The 25505-nt window shown below is 43.6% G+C and overlaps 2 protein-coding genes across 11 annotated transcripts in view; one reads left to right on the top strand and one right to left on the bottom strand.

Annotated features, from left to right (window-relative positions):
* Window positions 1-11880, top strand: part of SPTB (spectrin beta, erythrocytic) — a 180160-nt gene extending 168280 nt beyond the window's left edge. For 4 of the 5 annotated variants that reach the window (XM_042440977.1, XM_042440992.1, XM_042440985.1 and 1 more), the window contains 4 exons: window positions 2480-2745; window positions 5654-5827; window positions 6502-6544; window positions 7838-11880. In XM_042440977.1, coding sequence (XP_042296911.1) covers window positions 2480-2745; window positions 5654-5827; window positions 6502-6544; window positions 7838-8005 — 651 coding nt within the window. In that variant the 3' untranslated portion in view covers window positions 8006-11880. The remainder of the gene's footprint in view (window positions 1-2479; window positions 2746-5653; window positions 5828-6501; window positions 6545-7837) is intronic. The other variant, XM_042440999.1, reaches the window with a different exon arrangement.
* PLEKHG3 (pleckstrin homology and RhoGEF domain containing G3) overlaps window positions 10950-25505 on the bottom strand; it is a 64565-nt gene continuing 50009 nt past the window's right edge. For 2 of the 6 annotated variants that reach the window (XM_042441043.1, XM_042441017.1), the window contains exons 13-19: window positions 24030-24119; window positions 22702-22740; window positions 21602-21624; window positions 20978-21271; window positions 19707-19805; window positions 17290-18793; window positions 10950-14612 (exon numbers count right to left, since the gene is read on the bottom strand). In XM_042441043.1, coding sequence (XP_042296977.1) covers window positions 13816-14612; window positions 17290-18793; window positions 19707-19805; window positions 20978-21271; window positions 21602-21624; window positions 22702-22740; window positions 24030-24119 — 2846 coding nt within the window. In that variant the 3' untranslated portion in view covers window positions 10950-13815. The remainder of the gene's footprint in view (window positions 14613-17289; window positions 18794-19706; window positions 19806-20977; window positions 21272-21601; window positions 21625-22701; window positions 22741-24029; window positions 24120-25505) is intronic. The other 4 variants (XM_042441026.1, XM_042441052.1, XM_042441034.1 and 1 more) reach the window with 4 other exon arrangements.

Below are 25505 nucleotides of genomic sequence, written 5' to 3'. Positions count from 1 at the left end.
GCGACCCCTTTAGTTTCATTGGGATTTTTTTTTAAGCAAGGAATATTCAGAAGCAGTTTGCCATTGCCTTCCTCTGAATATAGTTTACAGCACCTGGTGTCCCTTGGCAGTCCTCTGTTCAAGCACTAACCAGGCCTGATCCTGCTATGCTTCCAAGATCAGACAAGATTTGGTGCCTTCAGAGTACAGTATTTAGGTTCCTATATCACAAAAAAGTAGCAGTTCAACATGTTTCAACATATTCAAAATTAACAATATACATATGTCAAATAAAGCAACTTTGTAAGATAAGCCTTACATAATTAAAAACAACAACAAACATTTTGAACCTTCTAGAAACCACTTGAAAGCTTCTTCCAAATGCATCGAGGAATGAGTTTTACTTTCATCAAGCTCCATTCTTGTTATGATTCCAGTTTGGGTGGCCAAACGTACAGATCACTGGCTTGCATCCTGCACTGCATTTATGAATCTGTAACCTAGAGTTGCAGATCTGTAACCTATAGCGAAGCGGTAGAAGAGTCAGCGGTAAAGTAAACTGCAGCTGCTGTTTACTTTGCCTTCTGTAGACAGGCATGCACAAAGACGTTAGGTCCTTCCCAGATCAAGCTTTTATTACGTGATTTATCGCAGACATACTGCTGCAAGCTGACATGAAAAATCTGGGCTTCTGCAGCCTCCCTTTGCCATCTTCTCAGTGTTGATGCTGTTAAAAACATACAGCTAAAAAGATAATGAAGATGAAAAAGGGGACTAGGCAAGTGTAATAACTTTGAAAAAGGAGCTTCACTGTCAGAGGATTTGTTAACTGTAGCAATAGCAACAGCATGTACATTTCTATACAGCTTCATACTGAATTAAGTAGTCTCTAAGCTGTTTACAACGTGTAAGCTAATTGCCCCCATAAAGCTGGGTACTCATTTTACTGCCCTACAAAAGGATGGAAGGCTGATTCAGTCTTGGAGCCCTGAGATCAAACTCACAACCTTGGGGCTGCAGGACTGGCATTTAACCACTGCACCACCAGGGCTGTAGGCCTGTACAACCCCATGTTCTCCCGGGCTGTGGAGCCAACCCTGAATGTAGCCATCAGCCTTGGCAGTTAGAGGAGGGAGCAGCCCCCAAAAGGTTGTGGGAGGCACGATCTTTCCTTTTCAGACCAAAGAGGTTGCCTGGACTAGAACCTTGGGGAGTTCTCTGCTAACAGAATTTCATTTTATATTGTAGAATAGTATTTTCAAATTTTAGCTTTTAAAGAAGGCACTTGTTCATGCTTTTAGCCTTTATAATTTAACTGATATTTTTTTTAAAAAACTTGTTGTTTCTCAAGACTGTTTTTAATATTGTCCATTCAGCTTGATTGGTACTTTGCATTTTCTTTCAGGAAAATGGGCAGGATATAAGCTTTTAAAATAATAGACAATTTTTAATGGAAGAAAAAAAAAAAGAATGCAGTGACCTGGCATTGCCCACATGCAGCTTGTGACAGAGTCCTTTAAAAGGAACAGGGCTCTCATGGGAGAAAAGTACTCAGCCCTGATTTGGGAAATTGGTCCCAGAATATAAAAGGCAACAGTAGAGGCTGGTGGCTCCCCTGTCACTGGGGTGGTGAATCCACTCCAGGCTTTCTTGTGAGCTTTAGAGGAACTCTTTAAAATTCAGCCCTGTGGATAGCTCATTTAAATCCTGCTAATGCCTGGAATGGATTCACTACATAGTGATTCCCAGACTCTGGTCTTCCAGTTATTTTGGACTTCAGCTCCCAGAACTGCAGACAATTGATTAAGATGGCTGAGGCGTCTGGGAGATCAAGTCCAAAACATCTGAAGGACCAGAGTTTGGGAATCATTGCTCTACAACATGGGAGGCAGTGTCACTGGGACAGAAGAGTTGTGTGATCTCCACATTTAGCTCCCTCAAGCGTTCTACCTACTGCATTCTGCACAGGTAGTGCACTTCCAATTTCTGGACCTTATCCCCACATCGGCACTTGCCCAGTTTCTCAGAGAGTTAATATCCATGGGGTGGGGAGCTGCATGCATTGCTTCCTTCCATACATACACACATCTCACTGCTTCTGATGTTATCCAAATTATACCAAATGAATGCCAGGGCTCCCATTATGTTGCCAACTGAATTTGAATCAGTCATGAGCTGATAGAATTCTGGACTGCTTACTTCTCTTCGTATAAACAACCCTGTAGAAACCAGAAGTGTGTTTCACTACTTTATGTACCTCATATATTGCCGACCACGGGATTAAAAAATGTGCTTCTCTCTTCGTAACTGAAATTCATTCTACAGCATAGTGCAGTCTGCCAGGGGTTGTGTGGACAAAAAATGGCCACTGCCCTGGAGCAATTGCCTACCCCTATTATGCATAATGAGGAGTCCCATTCCCTTTAGTGGAGTGGAACAGATGCCACTAATCTCATGCTAATTGCTTCTGCTTTTAATTAAAACTCTTGAATGTTTGCAGCAGGTGCAAGAAAATGAGAAGCGGGGTCATGAAATGGTTCCAGAAGAGCTTCCTGAAGAAAAACTACCTGAGACAGAGATCAAAGTGGACAGTGAAGAAATCTCCACAAAGGAATCCCTCTTCAAAGTTGACCAGACCCCTGTGAGCGAGATAGATGAGACAGCAACTCTTCCTGCACAGCTGGATAGATCGCACAGTGTACAACTTGAGGGTTATCTGGGGCGGAAGCATGACCTAGAGGCGCCCAACAAGAGGGCTTCCAACAGGTGCAGTTATTTCCTGGTGTGGCTTCTCAGTTGTCCTTTAGCAAAACACATTGAAAACAACACAGTGAAAAGGGCAACAGCTTCCTCTCAGACTATTCCAAGGACCCAATGTTGTGCAGTGTAGTAATGTAACAGTTCTACAGATGGAACGCTTCTCACTCACTTAGTCATGACTTACAGTTTTGCTCTGATAGTCCCCCTGAACACCCATTCTCCGGACAGAGGAAAGTGGAGGGGGGTTGGAGAAGCATCTAGCTGTGGCCTATAGTCAGATGCAGACCAATGGTATCTTCCACTGGGGTCCAGCAAGTTCACCATAAATGAAAACAGATAGTGATTCTGTGAGTGGTGGTACCAACATCATTGTCCTTGAAGAAGTGAGATACTTTTTGAATGTTTGACTTTGCCAAAAGTGGGGATGAAACACTGCATGGGAATATAGGCAGTCACCTTTCCTGAATCATGAGAGCTTTTTATCAGCAGTCTGCCTGCATTAGAAACATTTTAAAAGGAGCAAGATGCTTGTGAGATTTTTCTCACGGTGACCTTGTGAATTGTGGCATCACAGCAAGTTAACACTGAAGAAGCTTACTGGGGCACCTGGGGTCATGCACGCTTGGTCTTAGTCAGAAGGCCTAGTAGCAATGAGGTCACGGCTGTCTACCACAAAGACAAGAAATGATTAGCCCTGATTTAGGGGCATGTCCTTAAGTTCAGGGAGCAAAGTATGACCCACAGTGTTTATAAACCACTTACAAAGCATCTGGAGCTTTAGATTCAAACAGATGGCAGTGGGAATTGATTGACAGATTGTATTGCTGTATCAGATAGTTGCAGCATTGACATTTCTTCAGAGGAAACAGTTACATATTATTGGATATAAGACATGGTGTGCTGAATTTCTCCATCCTGCCTGCAGGCCAGATAATATCATCAGCAATCTGTGCAGAACACTGGGTGGAGTTTTTTTGTCCACCCATGTTCTGCCCAGGATCCACAGGACTTTGTCTCCCCTGCATGAAGGAGGAGGAGGAACAGTATAGTGCTCTAAGTTGTGGCTGGCACCTCCTAGTTTTAAGGTAGGGGTTCCGTTGGTGCCTGCAAATGCCATCTGAGAGCAGCCAACTTCAGAAGGAAAGGGAGTCCTTTCTCTTTCCATTTTTAACTTTGATCACAATGGGCTGATTCTCTCTCCTCTAGGCAGGAGGGTATGGGACTTGCAGCAAGGGTGGAGTTTTCCTGGGAGTCTCTGGCTGGATCAGCAACTTTTCTGGGCTGGACTAGGCCTGAACCAGAGGTTTCCCTCCTCTGTCGTACATCATCTCTTTACATTGAATTCAGAAGCACCTTACATACATATTGTGAAACAAGTTTGGCAGACAAGAGCAGTTCATGACATCATTGACTCTGTCTGTGTCCTTCCTCTGACCAGACTTACAGTATTTTGCAATTCTTTCCCTATCAGATAAAACAAAGGACATTATTTCTTTTCTACCTTGGATAAATAATCCTTTTCATTAATGTTAGATACAGTGTCTATTTTCTGCTCACCTTTTTGAATATCAAAATGTGTTTTAATTCCCACAATTATAGAATGTTAAAAATAGAGCTATTGGTCTAGTTTATGTTCCCTTATTTCCTCTATAGAAATAAATGCCCTCCCACTGCCTTCAGTAAATGTTTTTTTTTCTGCATGCCCTCAGTAAAAAAAGTGGTTTTCCTTAGGCACTCAATCTTAACTTCCCGAGGCCTCGTGAAAAACATGGGCACTGCCTTTGAATGAGAAAGTACAGGAGGCTTTACAGAATATTTAGTACTTTCCTTTTTATTTATAAATATACAAGAAGAAGACACTGAAGGGAGACTGAGAATTCTCCAGCAGTCAGAAAAATCTGCCAGCCTTGCCTCAGATTCCCAGATGGCCAGTTCTGCAGCTTCATCGCCACAACTAGCAAGCCCACAATTGGCATACAGAAAACTAAATTGCCCCCAACCTGTTTACTATGTGCTCCTTATCCTTTGCTGGAGAGTGTCACCTTTCCCAAGCTCTAAAACCGTTGTCTACTGAAGGCAGTATCCTGGCTTTCAGAAGATGCATACCCAGTCATTCATCATAAGGACCATAATGGTTCATTTGTCCTTGATCACGCATTCATAGTGATCAAGCAACTCAAAATCAGCTGCTCTGTAGAATACACATAGTTCTGATAGTCAAGCTGAAGCATTCAGCAGATCTCTTTACCTGCGATGCTGTTTTGTTCTCCTATCCACTTCTCCTGAATAAAAATCCTTTTTAAGAAATTAGATTATTGATGGTTTTTTTCTGCAAAATTTTCCCCCATTCTGTTTGGGGACCAAGAATCCATTAAAATAATTTCAGAGATATTTGTTATAGGGGAACTGTTTTTTAATTATTATTGCTGTCATTGCTGTTGCTGTCCTGTGATTATAATTTTCTCCATTGTGGTTCTTATTCTCTCTTTAGATAAGACCATTTAATAGCATTATATTTTCTTAATGCTAAAATATTAGTCTGATCAGGGTTTTTTTTCAAAAGAATTGCCTTTTAAGAATTTCCTGTCCATGTTTCTAGTTACATACCATGATCAGACATTCTTCTTCATATTAGGAAGGTTAGCTTGAAAATAAATAAAATAGATTTATCTGTATATCATCTTAATCTTTTTGGCTGCTCTTTTTTTTTTTTTACCTTTTTATGCTCTGCAATTTTCTTTTTGAGCTGTATCATTCAGTTGGAAGACATGCAAGTCCAATCCCAGGCATATACAGTATGTTCATAATTCCTATCATATGTAATGGAGCTGGATTCCTTATAAGTGTGCATTAAAAGAACCTGGCAGTTTGGTTGTGTCCCCATTATTAAGACATGTTTCTTCCTTCTTGTTAGGTCCTGGAATACATTATACTGTGTGCTCAGGAACAGTGAGCTGACATTCTATAAGGATGCCAAGAGCCTGGCCCTGGGTGTGCCTTACCATGGAGAGGAGCCTTTTCGGCTGAAGAATGCCTTCTGTGAAGTAGCTGCTGATTACAAGAAGAAAAAACATGTTTTCAAGCTGAGGTAAAGGCAAGCAAACTGCCTCTAAGAGCATCCTTACCTTTGGTTTGTTTCTGCATGTCCCCCCAAAAGGTCACTATAGATTCTTAGTACAAGGGGTGCTTTCTGGGTATAGATGAACAATCTTGTAAACAACAAAGAGGCTGTCTGAGGAGATACCTTTTAATGTTTGTGAGCTTTGAGGTGGAGAGTCCTATCTTAAAGCATACAATTACTTAAATGTAAGAGCTCTTGTAGAGAAGACCAAAGGCCAGTCCTGTCTAGCCAAGAAACCTGTTTCCACCAGTGACTAGCCAAAAACCTATGGAAAGCCCACAAACAGGATATGATTGCAAAAGCCCTCTTCCGTTGTTGTCTTCCAATAAGTTTGTCCAGAGGCTTGTTTTTGATCCTGAAATTCTATGCCCATTGGTCCCATCTTTCTTGCATTTTTTCTATTCTAAAAACTGATGTCTAACGTTCTCTCATCAGGAGAGTGCTCCAGCCCCTTCTGCTCTTTTCCACACCTTCCCTGGCTCTACAATTTCTTGGGGTGGGGGCATAACACTGAGAATTGGACAAGTATTCCAAGTGTGGTCATTACAAAGGCATTATGAAACCCAGAATCCTGTATGCAACTCAACTTCACAAACAAAAAAGGGCATATCATGTAATATCTTCAAATTCTGACTTTGCAGACTGAGCAATGGGAGTGAATGGCTCTTCCACGGAAAAGATGAGGTAAGCATTGTCATGAATCCTATGCTAACTGCTTCTGTTAAAGAAGAAGCCATGAGATGACTTGCAAAGCTATTAAAATAAATAGTACTATTACAGGCCATGCTATTCTGCTGTTCAAAGTGTCCATTAGACTTGATCTGGCCAGGCTGTTGTGCTAATGAGCTATCAGCTCCACTTAGGGTCACACCAACTTGTCTGAATAGGAAGAAACTGAAATATGTGTAGATCTTTTTCTGAGGGGAAAAAAAACAAAGTACACTTTTTAAAGAGTATGTGGAGAGATCTTGTAGCACCTTTGAGACTAACTGAAAGAAAGACATTGGCAGCATGAGCGTTCATAGACTTCAGTCTACTTCCTCGTTTCGTAGGCTGAAGTCTACAAAAGCGCATGCTGCCAATGTCTTTCTTTCAGTTAGGCGTGGTACAGACGGCGCTAATGCACGTGTTGATGCCCTACTACGGTTAAGGGGCCACGTAGCAACTGCATGTTCCCTAACCCTAGTATGGCATAGCTCCATAACAATGGCGGTGCCCTGTATACGCGGGTGCAACCATTGTTATGTAAGCGCTGTGCGGCGTCCGCACATTGCCAGTGCCAGCTTTTTGCAGGTTCTTTTTCCTCCGCAGGTAAGCCACATGGTTTGACAGCTGCGGCTTCCCTGCGGAGGAAAAAACGCCACCACCAGCCCGGACAACATGGAAGGTATGTACTGGGTCTTGGTCTCAAAGGTGCTACAAGATCTCTACACATACAGACTAACACGGCTATATCTTTGCTCTTTAAAGAACCATTTTAAATGTTGGGTTGGCCAGCAAAGACTGTCTATATGGAAGGTCCATGAGTGCGGTGAATATGCAGCTATCTATAAATAGACCAATAGTGTGATTCTCTACATATCCTCTGAGAAGAAAGCTTACTCAGAAGAAAGGGTTCAGTAGGGCTCACACCCAGGTAGTTGTGTATAGAATTTCAGTTTAAATCTTAAGAGTTAATAATCTTTTTGGAAGCTACATTTCTTGGCTTCTTCATCCGTTTTGAATTGTTCGCTTTTAAAGTTTCATCTTCCATATTTCCACTTGTTCCTGCCCCCTGTGGGTCAGTATATCTGGCAGTGTTTTGAAACTAAAATATTGTTGAGAATAGTTTTTAAAACACTATGGCAAGTACAAATTTAAGGGGTTTTTTTACTCTGAAGTGTATTCTTGATGTTTTGGGGTGATATTTGTATTTTCTGACAATGTTTTACCACTGAAATGTAAAATCTGTTACTACTTTGTCCCTTGTTGTAATAGGATGAGATGCACACCTGGCTTCAGGGCTTCAGCACAGCAATAATTGAATCCCAAAGCATTAAAACCAAGGCTCAAAGCCTGCCTCTGCCTTCCATCACTACCATGGATGTGAGCCTGACCAAGAAAGAAAAAGAGAAGAGATTCAGCTTCTTTCCCAAAAAGAAATAGCCAAACAGGTGGATTGCTGCAGTCAGATGCCTATGCTCTAATGTGCATAATGAAAAACTGCATGTGTGAGTGTCCCTGGGCACTCCTGGTGCCAGTAACATCATACTCATCTCCCCAAACACAGCCTTGCTTCCCACACAACCCCCATAACTTCCCAAAAAGGGCATCAAGCCATTATTTCAAGTAGGAAAGCAACATCTTTGCTCCAAGACAACCAATGTTCTCCAAAGCAGAACTGTGAGATGTGTATCTTTGGGTGACTCCCTGCCAAGACAGAGCTCAGCAAGGGTTGAGCTTGTGTGTGATGCTTTGCAGACCCAAGTATTCACCTCTCCAGAAAAGGACTGCTTCAGGGGAAAGATGCTATGTGAATTTCAGGAACTTTGCATGGAGAAAAGGAATAGAACAGGGACCTAGGTAATCCAAAAGGCACTTTATGAAAACTGTGAAAGCTCAGTGTGTGGCTTTGGAGCAGTTTCCATCTCTACAGAGTTTGAAAATGCTCTGGCTCCAGAGCCTTACCAAAAGCCAAGGCTCCCTTTGACTTTCCTCCCCTTTTGTTGGAACAGAACTCTATGTAACTTCAGTCACCTCTCTCTCCAAGGCATAAATGAAAAGGTGCCCCCTCTGAGAATATGGCCAGCACACAGAGTCAGTTTCTGACTTGTTTTAGCTTTCATAGTGGAAGGCTGGAAATCTTTTTTCAGGAGGCCAGCAGCTCCTCTCTTTAAGGAGCTGTAGTATACACATAGGCACAGCACTAAGTCACAAAGCACAGAACTCTGTTTCCTAGCATCCACTAGAATGGTGACAAAATCCATTTTATATTATATTGGATTAGGATTGCAGCCAGAGGAAACACCCACGTTCAGAGTTTTGCACTCAAGGGTTAGGATGGAAATATGTCAGAAACACATACACGGGGGGAGAAAGAGCAACCATACTCACTTTCAACATTATGAGCACAACCCAGTTCAAGTTACTAGCACCTCACATTGCAAACCACTCTACCGATGTCCATGGGATGTGGTTGTACTCAATTTACACTGGAGCGTGCCCCGTGTTACTTCATGAAGCTTTATTAATCCCCCTTATGTATGCTGGGGTACACTTTGTGACTAGCCTGAATCGGAAAGCCTTCCACCAAGCTTTTAAAAACATCTGTGTTGGCTCAGCTCGCCAGAAGCAAATGGCTCCTCCATTGTTCCCACTGAGAATGTGTGGTGACTGAGCATGGCCTTTGGTAATTCACTGCACTGCTTTACACTTCTTCAGAGTGGCTTTCTTGGTCACAACAAATGCACAGTGCTAGTCCCAGCAGCTCACTTTTACAGAGACCTCTGCCTGTGATGTGTGTGTGAATGGCTGTTTAAAATATATGCAGGTACTATACATCCAACCTTGACTTTCTGAAGTTCACATGCCATTTTTCCAAGGCTAGAATCGTGTGCAAAGGGCAAATAGCAGCTCAGCTGAATTACCTTTTTGGAACATATTCCTGGGAAGCTAATAGCCTTGGCCATTAGGAGGAGCCTGAAGACTGTCTTTTTCTGCAACAATCTTTTTGCAGAGATGGTAATACTGTCTGGGGACCTGTCAGGGTTCTTTGAATACCAGACACTGTTCATTCAGTGGTCTTTTGAGCATCTAGCCCCTAGGGTTCATTGTTCTTCCTAAGAATCAGTCAATCTTGTTTTATTTGTAGATGCCATAGATCATACTGAAAGTGCCTTAACCTAGGGGCATCCCATAGTAATCACTTCAAGAATGGGTGAGCTCAACATACACCATGCACAGAACAGTTTGGACTCTCTTCATTCTAAAGGAAACTATAAACCATCTCTTTCTGCAAGAGACACTCTTGATTCTGAGGGCCTTTGCCCCACACCCACCAGCAGCTGTGGAAAAGAAGAGGGTTCTTTTTTTGTTTTGCTTAATGCAGATTGACGTGAACATGGTACCAAGAGCTGAGGCTTAGTTGGTTTCCAGGTGTTGCTTTTGACAAAGTCTCAAATGGCTACACTTTTTCCAGATCTCCTGGGCTGTAATGGGTAGTCTACATGGGCTGTCTTGCCACTGTGATGGGCAGAACAGATTTTTTTCAATGCCTCCTTTAAAAATAACCAGTATATGGAAACGCCAGTATAATTAATCCTGTTTTTGGGAAGGGGTGATGGATAGTATTAACACCACTGAACAGTGCTGATACAGTGATGCATTCCAATGGCTTAACTGCCAGCACTTCTCCTTTCTAGTGCCATCTTAAGCCATCACTGCCATAAATAATCCCCTCCCTGCAGCCGGTTCATTCATTTCTGTTTTTCAAGGACAGGATACACATGTAGGCATCCATCAAACTATCTTTTGTTACTTCTGTCTAGCAGACTGCTCCACAACCCCCAATTCCCAAAACTGGACAAAAGGAAATAAATGAAGAATTATCAAAAGTAAGAAAGGAAAGAACATTACTGAATTCAGCATCACTTAATAAATATCTTGAATGTCACATGTAAAAACACTATGGAAAGAGAAGGGGGTGTCATAAATGTCCTCAGTCAACCCACAAATAGAAATGAAATAGATAAATAAAATACTTTTTATGTAACTGCAACGGGTCAAACAATAGACAGGTGAGACAGCATGTGGTCAGAACATAGATTTGAATAGTCCTGGACAATTTGCCAGAGCACTGGTGTTGCATAGACTTAGAAATCCCATGTATTTGTGACACTTTTAACCCTGTAATCTCGTCATTGTTAAAATCAGTAGTAACTCCCCGTTTTTTCAACATTTACTTAATAGAGAAGGGAATGCTAATTAGGTAGTACAACCCAATTAAAACAAAGAAAGTGATGTTCTGATTTAAGTGAATATTTTTAAAAAGACTAATTTGAACTACCCTCACAGTTTAGGAACGGCAGTAGGCAAGGAGTACAAGGAAGTATACAGCTTTAGGATTTTATTTTAATGTAAAATAATAAAGCACATTAAAATTGGGATGGACTAAGTTGATTCTCTTGGAAATGCCACCAGGAAGAGAAGCCTTGACTGAACAGGCTACCCAGCTGCACTTCTACAAAATGATTTACAACTTCATTTCACAGGAGTTATGGATAGAAGCTCAGCCATCACTTCTTTTCTTAGAAGTTACTTTCACCAGTCACTGTTGAGTTTACTGTACAGTGAAACACTCATTTCCATAAACTAAAAACACAAAGCTAGGCTAAAACGCTCTTTTAAGACAATTCCTGCTGTGTGAACATTGAACTGCCTCTGTGTTAATTGGAAGTGACCCTTCACAGGCTCTGCTGCCATCAGACCCATCAGAGAGTTGGTCTCAGCTTGGCAGGATTTTGAGTACAGTTGCCTATGTGCCACTAAGTCTCACTGTGTTGTGCTCCTGCCCATTACAGACCAGGAACATTACTGTAACTTAATAGGAACCATTTGCTCTCTGGTGACTTGCAGCCTCACCATGCCTGGCTTGGCCCAGCTCTTCCTTCTTAGAAGGCTTGATCTGGAAAGTGACTTCACCTCTGTCCAGCTGCTCTCTCATCAGGCTTAGCTTTCGATGGCCCCACTGATGCAGAGGTCAGGGTGTGTTAGAAGGGAGTTTCACATCAAACTAGGGCCAGAACATGTTTGCTTCAGAACAGCGAGAGCTGTTTCTTGGAGATGAGGAGAACAGCTGCAGGAGCCCAGGATCTCTTCTATAGGTTCAAGGGATTGGGGTTAATACTCTTTTTAACGGCTAGGCACCAAGTTCCACCTGCTCCAATGTGCTTCCACTGTCCAGAAAAAAAGAGCTAAAGCTTCAGAATGTGCTTCAGAAGCAATTTAATTACATTTTTTAAATAAATGAAGAAATAAACCTTTCTAGCCTCCTCGATTTGTGTGTGTGTGTGTGTGTGTAATTTCTGCAACTATGTTATCATTGGCAAAGTCCTGCTTCAAGTCTCAGCTCAACTCTTAATTTTACCACAAGCCCTTCCCTAAGCCACCACTTCTGAAATATAGAGACAATACTACATACCTTTTAGAGTTGTGGCATGGATTTATGTGACCACATGTGGAGTGGTTTAAGTGCACAGAAAACAGCACTACAAGGGTACTGTTATTAGGACAATGCAACATAAAAATTACCTTGCAAAAACCATGCTCTTGGGAGAATGTTCAACCCGGCACCCACCTTCCTGACACCATTGTACTACGGATGCAGCAGCAGCATCCCATTTTGGGGATTACCTACACTTTAAATTCATCCCCACCTTTGGTGGCACCATCTGTTTCATGAACACATAGTATTATAGGAAGACTAACCAGCTGTCACATCTCCCCAAATGGTTGCTGGGACTGTATACTCCCTTTGGCCAAAAGTCCCACTTTTGAAAGTGTTGATCTTACAAAGGTCTTAACTCTTGACGTCTTATGATACCCAGAACCCCGTCTACGGGACCGTAGGACTTGTGAGATGTTCTGAGATAGCAAATAGAAAAGTTTGCACTGGGAGAACAAAAACTGGTTTCCCAAGTGTCCTTCCTATGGAAGAGTCTGCAACTAATGCACCAGCAGTGTGAGGTCAAATGGGGCAAAAGAGAGGCATTCTAGGAGAGGCTATTGCAGGATTCCAAGCCTTCCTGTTCACCCAACATACAATCAGCCTGTGGGGAGGATGCCAGCACCAGAATTTGGTGATGTTCCCCTCCCATTGAATATCCAGGAGAGGGAAAACATTTTTTAAAATTTCACAACAGAAAATGGGAATGAGTGCTATTACTTTTTGCCCTACTAGCATGAATCCATCAAGAATTAAAAGGAAAATGATTCCTCTGTGTTCTCCATCTCCTACCCCATAGAAATGCTCTACCTAAGGTATTTATTATTCTAGGAAGCTGGATTAGGGATGTGTAAGTCCTCCAAGTGTCATGTTATGGGACTTGGAAAATGCTAGCACCATAGTGGATTCGCTCCACAACAGTGTTTGTTCATGCTAGTGGTCATGACCTTGGAGAGACCTGTGACTAATCCTCATCAATCTTACCCATGTAGACTTGCAAAATTGTACCATGAAAGTCACTGCAAAATCCAAGGAATTCAATCTTTTCCAATGTGATCCCAGTCCCCAAGTGAAGAAGCCAATGCCATAGTCTCTGGTCAAAAGTGGTTATTGCACAGTGCATACAGACTGAATGGCATAAACAACCAGTATTATTAGATTCTATGTTCTCAAATGGGGAGATGTGGAACCAACCAAATCTCCCAACCAGAATAAAATTACATTCTTAAAAAAAAGTGAAGGATCTAGGAGCAATAACTTATTCTCCTATGCAACTGAGAAATAGAAGGCTCATTCATTCATTTCTGTACTGGCTTTGCAAAATTAGAACTTCCTAAACACACCTGACCCCAAAGAGAAGAATACATCATTCCACAGCAGGCCCTACTAGTGGTTGATTTATGCCCTGTCTGCTTTAATTGGAAGCTTCCCAATGCTTCTAGGAGATAGGCTGCCCAACAAGGTCTGGCAAGGACTATGTCCAGGTCACTGCAATGCTTAAGGAGAGCTCTGCTCAGAATTCAAAACCAGCAGAGAGCTCTTTTAAAAAGGACCCAGTATCTAGGGAACTGTCCACATATGATGGAGTACAATGAATGAACAGGAATCCAAGTGGCAAACTTCAGAAAGGATATATCTTTGTCCTTCCCAAGAAGCAGAAGAGAAATGAGAGGGTCTTCTTCGTGGGCTTATTCCAAAATCTCCCTAGTTAGGAGAAGAACTTTAGAGGTGTGAAACCAAGAAATGTAGGTGCTCAACTGCTGGAATTAAGGGTCTGGAATTTCTCCCTCAGGTTCTTTACCAGGCTTTGCTGGCTGTTGTCTGTTTTGTCCCACCAGACCTGCTGAAGTGCTTTTCTAGGGGCCACTTCTTGAGCATCCTCCTCCCGCCTGAGGTATTCCTCTGAGTCCTGGTAGGCCTTGCATCGCTCCACCACAGCCTTGAGTGAGATCTTCTCCCGAGAAGTAGGGGAACGAATCTGCACATAGCTCTCATCTGGTTCAACAGTCACATCTGGCAACTTCTCCATGACAATCACCCGCTGGCTGTTCTCCAGAGAGGCCTCAGCTGTGACACAAAATTCCTTCTGAGCATCAAGGGCCTGATCCTTGGGGATGGAATGATGTGAAGCTTCCCTTCTGTTGCTCTGTATCACCCCTTGCTGAGATTTCATACTTGTTTTCATGTTCTTCTTTGAGCACTGGTGATTCCCCTGCACCCTGTCAGTATCCATCATTTTCTCAGGTGCTGAGCGGCTCCTGTTGACAGGCAGGGGCCTACTCTTCTCTGACCCAGCCTGACAGGAATACTTGGACCTCAGCTCCCGCACATCAGGCCAGTGGAACTTCTCAGCCACAGTGGGGCTGAGGGGGCTGCGTGAGAGGGTGCTGGTGGGGGAAGTGAGATGGGGGCTGCTGGAGCAGGGGCTGTAAGAGAAGCGCTTTGGCGATTTGTTCTCATGTGGTGAAGCGGAAGAGAGTAGGCTCAGTGGACTGGCCTCCTGCAGCAAAACTTGTTCATAATTGAGGGTCAAGACTGGCCTCTGTTTGCCTAGGAGAAAAAACAGCAAGGAATGAGTGAGGCAGCACAAGGGCATGAACAGAGCACAGGAAAGTTGCTTCTCTACATCGCAATCTCCAGTACAGTAGGCCTACACCATACGCGGGCTTCTCTTACGCAACTTTCAGCTGAAGTTGAAGCTGCAGGATAATTAAATGAATGGTGTGTGCATCCATGACATGGCCCACTACGTGAGCATGGGGCATGAGCATACACGGTTTTTCCCTTACGCGGGGGGTGGTGGTGGTGGTCCGGAACAGATCCCCTGCATAAGGGGAGGGCTGACTGTATACTTCAAACAGCATAACCACTGGCTATGTTAGCAAGAGGGTTCTGGGAGTTGGGGTCCAAAGTAGTAACTCTTCCAGGCTCTGTGCAGGAAAGAGAGAGGGTGACCTGCTGGGCCACCACTTTGCAGTAGGGAAGAGTCATTCCCAGTCGTCAAATTCAGCACCTAAAATCTTTTGGTTTTGTTTTGGTTTTGTCCAGTTAACTCAAACCTTGCAGGTACAAGTCCCTCTGTCAAAGGCTGCTCAACCTACTGAGTCCCAAGTGGCAGTGTTGGTAACATTTGGTTAGGAGTCAATCAAACTATCCCCAGGGAAAGTGTTCTCCTCAGGGAAACCATCACCATTCAAGTATATCCAAACCGAAAGATCCCATCCCTCCTTCACACCTCTGGGATCTCTGCTAATTCTACCTCAGAAATATCTGGATGGGGCATAGGAGATCTGCAAGGCCATCAAGGACAGGTCAGACTGAAAACCTGTTGATCACCACATGGTGAGAGGCAGCTGACCAGAAGGAGATAGGGGGAAAATGCCTTTGAGGAAAAAGAGTTATCCAACTGTCAGATATGCAAAGGAAAGCTGGGAGACACTGGCAAGATCAACTGTTGAACATACTCTGTTGAATTCTCCACTGCCATCTTACCAGACTCACCAAAAGGTATCTTCAACTGGCAAGTGGCCACCACTGAGGAAGGAAAGCTGGTTCCTGAAGAGGAAAGTGGGGGAGTTTTACCCACTCACCATCCTGGCCAGCAAAATGAGATAAGGAAAAACCTTAAAAGCAAACACTGCATGGATAGTAGAGGTCACCCTCCACACTTCTCCAAGGAAAGAAAGGCAGGGGCCTCTGAGCAACACCTCTGAAAGTGGGGAAAGTTCTCCTTGCCTCCAGCCTGTGTCTTGAGTAGAGATTCTGCATGAAACGAACACTTACTTTCCTCGTCTCTTCAGCTATCAACTCAGGAAGAAAGGCAGAGAGAAGCCATTAAGAAAAGTGAGAAGCATAGGAAGAAGTGAAAAACACTGTATGTAAGTGACAAAATTAAAAGACTTCAGATGAAGAAAAGGTAGCATAGAGGCTGAATTAAAGTGACAGTGTTCTCTTCAATAGGAACAGATTGTGAGGGGCAGGCTTAATCCAAGGTGCTGGTTATAGTTTACAAAACTCTAAATCACCTTCCTAACCCAGATTATTTCATTAAAAAAAGAGATCCTTACTCATGCCCTCTAAGGGTGTGGTGGCAATACTGTCATGTTTTGGGGCTGCCCAGCTATTTTTTTTTAAACAGAATGTGACCAAGAAGGCAACTTCTGGGTCACATTCCTGTTGGAAAAAAAGTCCTTTCCTGGGCTTAAGATAGCCCAGGCACAGACAAAAACATTATAAAATGGGAGGTGTTGAGGAGTAGCTGGGGGGCAATTTTTTAAAAATGTATTGGCAATCATCCAAGGTATCTAGGAGGGAAAGGTAGCCCTCAACCCTCCACCAGTTGCCAGACTTGTTCTAAATTGTTGAGACCAGGCTACTTAAAGGACTCTCTTCTTCCAGTGAATCTGCTCTCCCAATGCATTCATTGTTAGGAGGTTTGCACTGTATGACCATCCCAGCATAGGTATAGTAGAATCTCTCTCACACACACTCTCACACATACACACAAGGAAGTGAGAGAGAGCGGTCTGGCTGACTCCTTCACTGCTGATGCCACATTTAGTTGATTTGCTAAAGCTTCCTTATTCTCTTTGGCTTGTTAATTCTTGCCTGCTATCTGGGTTTGTTCAAGATCCTGTTTTAATATTCTCTTAAATTAATTTAAATTATGTTAATATTTACTTAAAATAAGTTTTGTATTGGATGGGTTTAATTTTGTAAACTGCCTTGGGGCTCCTTTAAGAGCCAAAAGGTGGGATACAAAGAAGTCCATAAACAAATACTCCTAATAAGATTATTGCAGGGTCAGCTCTAAAAGCTAATTTTGGAAGACTGGGATGTAACCATCAAGAGTTCAGCCTCAGACTATAAATACCTTGCAGCAAAAGTAACTTACCATTATTTGTATAAACACCTTTCAGTATTGTTTTTTTAGTATGGCTCTTTGAAACATTTACATATTATCTTTTAGAACTGTTTATATTTTGACATTTTATCTTTCTTTCACTTTCTTTCTCTCACAGGTTGTTAGCTTTTAATGACAATAATAATGGGACAAGTCACTGATCTAAAATATAAATCATAAACAAATAAGAGGTCCCCTCCTTTCTCTGTTCTCATAGCAAGTACTGTAATCAATTTTGGGTCCTAGGTATTGCCATAACTCATATATAATAGGAACAATGCTGGACTGCCTGTGACAGCACACTGTCCTTTGGGCAATACATACCCTTTGCTTTCTTATCTGCCTCCTGCTGATCTGCCAAGGCATTGCTTTTCATCTCCTCCTCCATTTCCGCAAGCCGCCTGTGCACTGTGGGCTTGTGGCCCTTGATGCGAAGGCTGTACTGGCGGGCAAGCTGGTACACCTTGTTCTTTACCTTCTCTGCCAGCTCTGCCTCTGTCAGATGGGCCAGCTGCATGATACGGGGATGCAACCGAGAGAGACCCCGATCTTGCTCACAACCCTCTAGCTCTTGCATAAGTTTCCAGGGCAAGCGAGAGGGCAAGGCCTGCTCCACAGGTGACTTGCTCTCAGGGGACGGCACAGCTGACTCCTCTGTTATGGCCCCCAAATCCTCATCCTCCAGGATCAGTAGGGGCTCATGAAGGTCCAAGCCGTTCTCCTGCCTCCTGAGCCTGCCTCGCAAACAAGGCTCCGTGTGCCGTACAGAGGTGCCGCCAGTCACCTGCCCATTTGCCTTGCCCAGCCTGGTGACATCCTCTCCCCTCCTAGTCCAGTGCTCCTCTCTCCTTGGCTTCTCCATTGCTTCCCAGACTTTGATCATCTCAGCAGGCGGCCTGAACTCTGCTTCTGTGATGGGTGCAGACCTTTCATCATGTCTCATTTCAGAGTGGGGGGCATGTGATCCAACAGCTGGCCTATTCGACAACACCCAGGCTGCTGTCCGGCCAGCCCCACTGCTGCTGCCCAAGGGGCCTGGTTGCTTCCTCTTCAGCACCTCCTGTTCAGGCTCCGGCTGCGGGAGGCTGTTGATCCGGAAGACAGAATTCCTCACCAGCCCTTTGGGAATGTAAGAGAGGCTCTCTCTCCGCCTGACACTGAAGCCAGCGTCCTGATGTTCAGCATAATCATAGTAGCTCTTGATCTTGTCCAGCAGCTGCCGGTCTTGCTGGGACAGCATGAACTCCTTCCGTCTGCATGAGGAGCCCCGGTCAGGCTCAATGAGCCCTGGTGAGGCTGCCCCACTGCAGGCATTGCTGAACTCCACTGAGGGCTCTTGCAGTGGGAGGTAGCCCTGAGAATCAGTGGCAGCGGCACAGTTGCTGCTATTGTTGCGGCAAGTGGCCTTTTCACTACCTTCCAGGCTCAAGACACTGTTGCTCCGGCTGGTCAGCTTTGGGGTCAGGTAGCCCTTCCCTTCCTCAAGAGCCAAGCTGCTGCGCCGGGAGAGGCTGCTGGCAAAGCGTTCTGCAATTATGCTCGCCTGATCCAGCACAGAGAAAGGGAGAATGCTCCTGGACTGGGCAGCACGGCCATCCTCTTCCTCTTCTTCCTCGTCCTCTTCTTCCTCCTCACTGCTAAGTGGCTTCATCTCTTCTATGTGTCCTGTTGGCTCCAGATGATCCAAACTCTGACCCTGATTCTCATGCTGACGTTCTAGGACAGGCTCCAGAGTCCCCACTGGCTCTGGGTCTGAATGGCTTTCTTCAGGATGCTCCTTGTGGGAAGAAACCTCCATCATCCTATTGAGCTCCATGGCTGATTGAGCCTGGGGAACCAACCAAAAGAGAAGAGCAGGTGAGGAGAGAGGGAATCCTTTGCTGATCTTAATATCACAGAAGCCAAAACAAGCCATTTTGCAGATGATATAGTTGAATATTGAAGCCCAGTCAACTATTACTACTTAAAGCCATCCCAGCTCTAGGGGTTAATGTAAGTATTACTTTTATATTCAGACTTTTGTACCAGGAAATGTACCTTCCCCTAAGTTGGTTCAATAAAAGATATAAACATGAATCTTTTTGCACCTGGTATCCTTTGGGGCTGATGTGGTTTGGTGATTGTAGGGGTGGGAATCCTGCAATACTTCAGATGCTGCTGAACTGCAGTTCCCAGAATTCTTCCCAACAGACCATGCTGCTAGTGCTGCTGGGACTTGCAGCCCAATAATGTTTAAAGGGCAAGCCAATTTCCACCCCTAGCCTTCTGTAAATATACAGTCAGGGCCAGCCCAACCATGAGACAAAATGTGTGAATCACCCCTCAGATGGCAGATCCTAGGATGCAGCAGTGAATCATCTCCTGGCTGTTCCAGAGCTCTGTGTGCCACACAACCTGTCCTGATTGCCCAAACCTGAACTGGGGGGAATTTGATCCCCAGCTGCAAAGCAAAATGCATTTACTAGTCCAAGTCGTTTCTGTACATGGAATAATATTGGAGCCAATTTGTTCTTTGCGTCAGGCAACACAATATCTTGGTTCAATCTTGTATCCAGTATGAGAACTTTTGAACTAGGTAATAGAAATGGCCCAGCCATGGGCTTTTAAAACATGAAATAACTCTGGGCTTTTAAAGCGCAAAAGGGACAACAAAGCTCCCTGTTTTAAAAGGCACATGCAAGAACATAATTTTCCTTATTAGCACAGGAAACAATTTACCTGGCAGCCAACCACACACTCACCTTTGGTACAGATGAGACAGTCTCCATGACTCTGTTTTTCTCACCTCTGGCTGGAGATTGGCATTGCTTGGACCCTTCCTGTGCCTTGTGGTTTTTGCTCTAAATCAAACAGAGACAATCTTGTTAGATCAATTACATTTTTGTGAAGAAAACATTTATTTGCCCAACCTGACAAGAGAAGAACAGCCAAACATACTTCATTGTTGTCATTTAACATTCTAAAGTCAATTTAGCTTATAACCATTAATGTGCCAATTTTATAGATACAAGGCAGAAAGATTGCATGTTGCTTCCAGCCACTTGCATGCATTCATGTATATCAAAGGATTTTGCACAGGCCCAATATTCTAGCTACTTGATACAGCAACTTAAATCACCTTTTCCCACATAAATACTAAGCAAACCCAAGTATTGGTGGCTTTGTTTCAAGAGCTCCCTGGTACAGAATGGCCTTCCAATAGGCTCCTCATTTAAGACAAGTTTCAGTTCTTGTGAAAAAAGAGGCTTTACTCATCTAATTCTCTAGATATGCTACAATACTGTGGTCCAGACAGCTAAATAGCCTAGTTAAAAACTTCTTGCATCCGGAAGGCATGCAATGTAGTGCTAAATCTAGGGAGGGTCCCACAGCAGAAGCAACACAACTTGCCAAGTATACTGCTTCTCTATGAGGTCAAAGGCTTTCATGGATGGTGTCCATAGTTTTCTTGGGTTTTCTGGGCTATGGGGCCATGTTCTGGAAGAATTTATTCCTGATGTTTCGCCTGCATCTGTGGCTGACATCTTCCAGCCACAGATGCAGGTGAAACATCAGAAATAAATTCTTCCAGAATGCAGCCACATAGCCCAGAAAACCCAAAGATACTGCTTCATATTAGCTTTATCTCATTGCCGAACTACTAATGTGGAGAATTTTCCTGACAAAAGGCAAAGGATTTGATGAAAACAGTCACTTCTTATGGAGACAGAGATGGTTACAATCCAGTGAGTGTCCTTGGTTATCAAGCTACAAATGTTGTTAGCCCATGTGGGAATGCATAAAGCACCAAGTCAATCAGTAGAACCACTTAAGAGGTTAAACAGCAGGGGTGTGCATGAATGTTTCCTTTTAGACATACACATGCCAGGGCCCAGCTGCAGGGCCTGGTCCATGTCCAACGAAGAGGAAGAATGGAGAGAAAACAGCTGAAAAGGAACAGAAGGAAGCCAGGAGCCATGCACCAAGCCATGCAGAAAGGAGATGTGGCAGGGAGACTGAACAGGCACCTCACCGTGCTGCCCCAGGAGAAAAGCAAAGCGTTGGCCCGATAGTGCCAGCAGTGGAGGACTGCCATCAAGGAGCTTGCAAAGTCTGCCACTTGCTCCGTTCCTACCAGCCTCTCATCCTCTTCTTCCTCTTCCTCCTCTTCTTCTTCCTCTGGCCCCATCTCCTTCTCACTGCCATCACTTTCTGCCAATTCTTCTGCAAATTCCTGGGGAAGGGTCTGCAGATCCTCCTCTTCCTGGTTGTCAAGGGGCTGTGTGGGTTCCCCAAACTCCAAAAGGGCTCCATCGCTATCTGCATGCTATTTGAAGTGGGGGCAAGGAAGGGCTCCCTTTAGAAAGGCCCTGGAATATGGGGAAGGGACAGAGAGACTTTCCCCCTCACCCCTCACTGGCTCACCTATCTTTGCTATCAGCTCAAAAGCAAAAGCAGCACATACCTTAGAGCTGTGGGGAACTTCCTTCGCACTATTTTGGGAGCTACAATTGTCCAGGTAGGGAAGGATTGGGGATGTGGAAGAAGGCATTTTATAAAGGACTCACTGCAAGTTACCCATCACTTTTTCCCTTCTTACATGGAAGGCTATTTGTTTCCCTCCATGACTTTTCTTTCCAAAATTTCTGGATCTTACCTTTAGTCCTATTGCCAGATTTGCTGCACATGAAAAAGAAGAAAAGAAAAACAATGAAGGGATCAATTAAGTAAAATGTTAGATTGCAGTTCCTTGCTTGGGCCCAGGATACCTAAAGGACCGCCTCTCCCCGTACATACCGCCTCGCACCCTCAGAACGTCTGGGCAGCAATTACTGAAGGTGCCTGGGGCTAGGTTAGCCTCCACTACGCGGAGGACATTCTCCACGGTTGCCCCAGCCCTTTGGAATACGCTGCCCACTGAGCTCCGCTCGACTACTACCCTGGCCCAATTCAGGAAGGACTTAAAAACCTTCCTGTTCCAACAGGCATTCCCCGACTAAAAAATCCTGTGGGCCTCCCTCCTCTTCCGTGGCCAAGAGGTTGGGCTAAGGGGTTTTAATCCTGTTGGTTTTTATTGATAGTTTTTTGTTTTGTTTTTTGTATTGTTTGTATGGTTGCCTGTAGTTGTATTTGTATATTGTTATGGCACCATTGTTTTTAACCTTGTTGTAAGCCGCCCTGATCTTGGGAAGGGCGGGATATAAATAAAATTTTTATTTATTATTATTATTATTATTCCTCCATGTGTGCTACGGGGTGGTCTCTGTTCCCAGGCTCCCTTTAAGTTATGCCCTATTTACCCCAAGCAATCCTGGAAAAAAAAATCACTGATGCCATGCTAGTTATTTCCAATGGCTCTGGTTCCCTTTTGAGAAGATTGTGGGTCAGCTTTATGTCAATGGAAGGCCACTGATAAAGGAGTGATTGTGCAAAAGAGAAGTGAGGAGTTTTTTGCATTGAGGGCTACATTGGCACTCCAGAAACCTATTGAGGCGACCATGTCACAAGTAAGTGGGCCCAAAATTCAAAGTAGGGGGTACTCCCCTTCTCATACAAGGCCTTAGTGAAATCTCCTAACTTATTCTTCAACTGCCTTGCTTAGTATACAAAATGTGTCATAATCTCAGAGGTGCTCCAAAACTTGGGAAAATTACAATTTTAGAGTGCAAGTCCCAGAATCCCCAAGCCAACATGACCAGCATGGAGTTTGTTCCTCCTATGCTGGAGGAGAGGGAGTGAAAGGACAAATTCATTCACCTTTGTTGTTCAGTTGCTTGAGGATCTGTTTTGTTGGCTCTGTGATGAAAGTAGAATTTGCAAGATCAGTCTCTGAAATGCAACTGCTAGTTCAGAGCCCAGAAACACCCAAGTTGTTTACCTTGGCGGGGAAGGGGGAAACCAGCACCGACGTTAGCCCACAGCCTTTTCCCCTTCTATAAGCAACAGCTTGAAGCACCCAAGTGGAGAACAAAACTGCACTGGGCTGTGGAGAACATGCCTCTCAGAGAAAAACATCAATTCTGTTTGCAAACCTCTGAACAAAGAGGCCAAAAACATTATCTTAACTTTTTTTAAGAAACAAAAACTAAAGAACCCTCACAGTCCTGTTACTACTTCTTACTCTTCTCTCAACTGGGACAAAGGTAGAAGGGGAAGGGCCTTCTTGCTGGTTGCCCCCAGACTTAGGAACTCCCTCCCTAGGGAGATTACAACAGCTCCATCCTTCCTTTCCTTCCACCAGCAAGCGAAAACTTTCTGGTCCCATCAAGCCTTTACAAACTGCCTGAGAAAAGCTATGTATGCTGTTCTGTTTTATATTCTGTCTTTCAACTAAATTTTAACTAGTTTAACTACAGATTGTTTAGTTGTTTTAAAATCTGTACTGGTTGTAATTACTGTAAGGTGCCTTGAGTCCCAGTATTAGGAAAAAGTTAGAATATAAAGGGAATAGAATAAAATGAAAACAACAACAATGCTGGTAAAAATAGACAAAACATTGAAATTAAAATTTCTACTTCTGCTCCCAAGACCAACATCATACAATTAGAAAGTAGCTTATTCTGCTTTGAATATCTACATTTCTTAAAGGTGAAAAGGTAGTGGTCAAGGAAAGACCAAGTGTGGTCATGCTCCACAGTTCAGCAAACAGCTAAATGTGCAGCCAAGAACTTGGGCAGGGAAACAACATTTTACTTTCTGGCTACAACATGTATCTGGTCCCTTCTGGACTTCTAAAACTTTGGGACACATTTTCTCAAAAGCCACAATAATAAAGAAATTCATTTTTTAAAAAAAAAAAATCCAAAGTTAGGTTTTGCACAATGCCAGCTTCTGTGCCCGATTCCCAATTTGAGGGCATGTAGGATAGAGAAAGCCTGGTACAAAAGACTTTCACAGCCAGGATCCTGCTGCTGAGTTTTGCTAGGGACTGAGAGGCATGTTCAACCAAGCATCTGCCTCCTAATCCATTCCTGAAATAGCTTTCGCCCAGTGACTACCCCTCAAAAGCCCTCTGATCACTTGATCTCAGCCCCACCACAGCAAAATGCAGAGAGCCCCATGTTAATCCACCACAGCTCTCGCACCCGATCTTCTGCGGCCATTCAGCCCTGCCATGGCAGAGCTGTGGAATCCTTCTAGGAACTTCTGGGAACTGCTTTTGCCATGGAAAGGTTCTAGGGATAGGACATAAGATAATACCCATTAGACTCAAAGCCATTCTCCCATCCACATCAATGTAGGTCAGCTTTCCTGAAGCCTTCACCACAGTCGAGCATCTCTCAGACAAAAAGTGGAGCAGGCTGGTGTCAGCATCAGTGTCATGTTACTGACACCAGGGTGTCACAAGGGGGGAGGGTGCAAGGAGTGCAGATCACACCAGGTGACACCATAAGGGGGGTGACACTACTGCTCCCCAAACATCTGCCTTTTGGCAGAAATAGGCTGTAGTGTTTGCCTATGTCCCTTTAAAACATTGAAGAGATGGTGTGAATGGGGTGAGGCTCAGTGGGAGAAGAAAGGAGAAGCCCCAGGCTTTTTTTTAAAAAAATCTCTTTAAATTTTCCTTTAAAACATCTTATCAAATTTTTACTTACTCGTGTGAAACTATGTGTATGTACATACATTTAGGCTGTGTATATGATACTGTAATTTAAGGGTATAATTTTGCTAGTTGTTTATGTCACAACTATTACCGTTACTGTCAGTGATATAAGGGAATTACAATTTATCAAAAACATTAGCACAAAAAACATTATTAAGGACTACAATATGTATGGCGTGGTATAGGATAAGGTCAATATGGGAGGTCCCCATGAGTTACAGCACCAGGTGATGCTAACTCTCGTAATGCAAATGACTGGCACTATTATTTGAAGTCCCCTTTTTTTCTGACGATTTGGTGAGCAACCAGTGGCAGCCATTCTAACTGGAGTGATGCTTTGTTGCTCCAGGGCATTGGAAGAAAATATAGTGGTGGCTGCCTGGAGCCATCAGAAGAGAGCTACTATGCCTGCTATAGCTTCCTTTGTTCTCTTTATATTATTTTGTTGACAAGATACTTCTAGGGAGCCCCTTCTCTCTGTCCTACCACCCACACAGGTATGTCTGGTGGTAAAACAAGAGAGGATCCTCTCAGCGACTGCTCCCAGGCCTTGGAACCCCCTTCGCAGGGAGGTTACACTGTTTCAGTAGGCCTTTGAGGGCTGACTGCTTGGGAGGAAAGGATTTCTTCAGTGCTATTCTGATTGTATTTGTTATTCTTTTAAATAGATTTTTTAACTTGCTTTAATTTTATTGCTAATTTAATTATATTGCTAACTTTTCTATTACGTAAATTTTTTTAGCTGTTTTAAATTTTGTAAACTATCTTCAGTCCCAGGCTGGAGGGAAATGAGATGATGATGATGATGATGATGATGATGATGATGATGATGATGATAATAATAATTTGTTTTATTTATATCCCGCTATTCCAAAGATCATAGCGGTGAACAGCAAGTAAGCTAATTAGCAAGTAAGCTAATTTGCCCCCAACAGTCTGGGTACTCATTTTAGCGACC

Source organism: Sceloporus undulatus, chromosome 1, assembly GCF_019175285.1.
Source record: "Sceloporus undulatus isolate JIND9_A2432 ecotype Alabama chromosome 1, SceUnd_v1.1, whole genome shotgun sequence".
Classification (NCBI taxonomy): Eukaryota; Metazoa; Chordata; class Lepidosauria; order Squamata; family Phrynosomatidae; genus Sceloporus; species Sceloporus undulatus.
The sequence above is the reverse complement of the archived record's forward strand: the minus strand, read 5'-3'. Positions and strand labels throughout refer to the sequence as shown.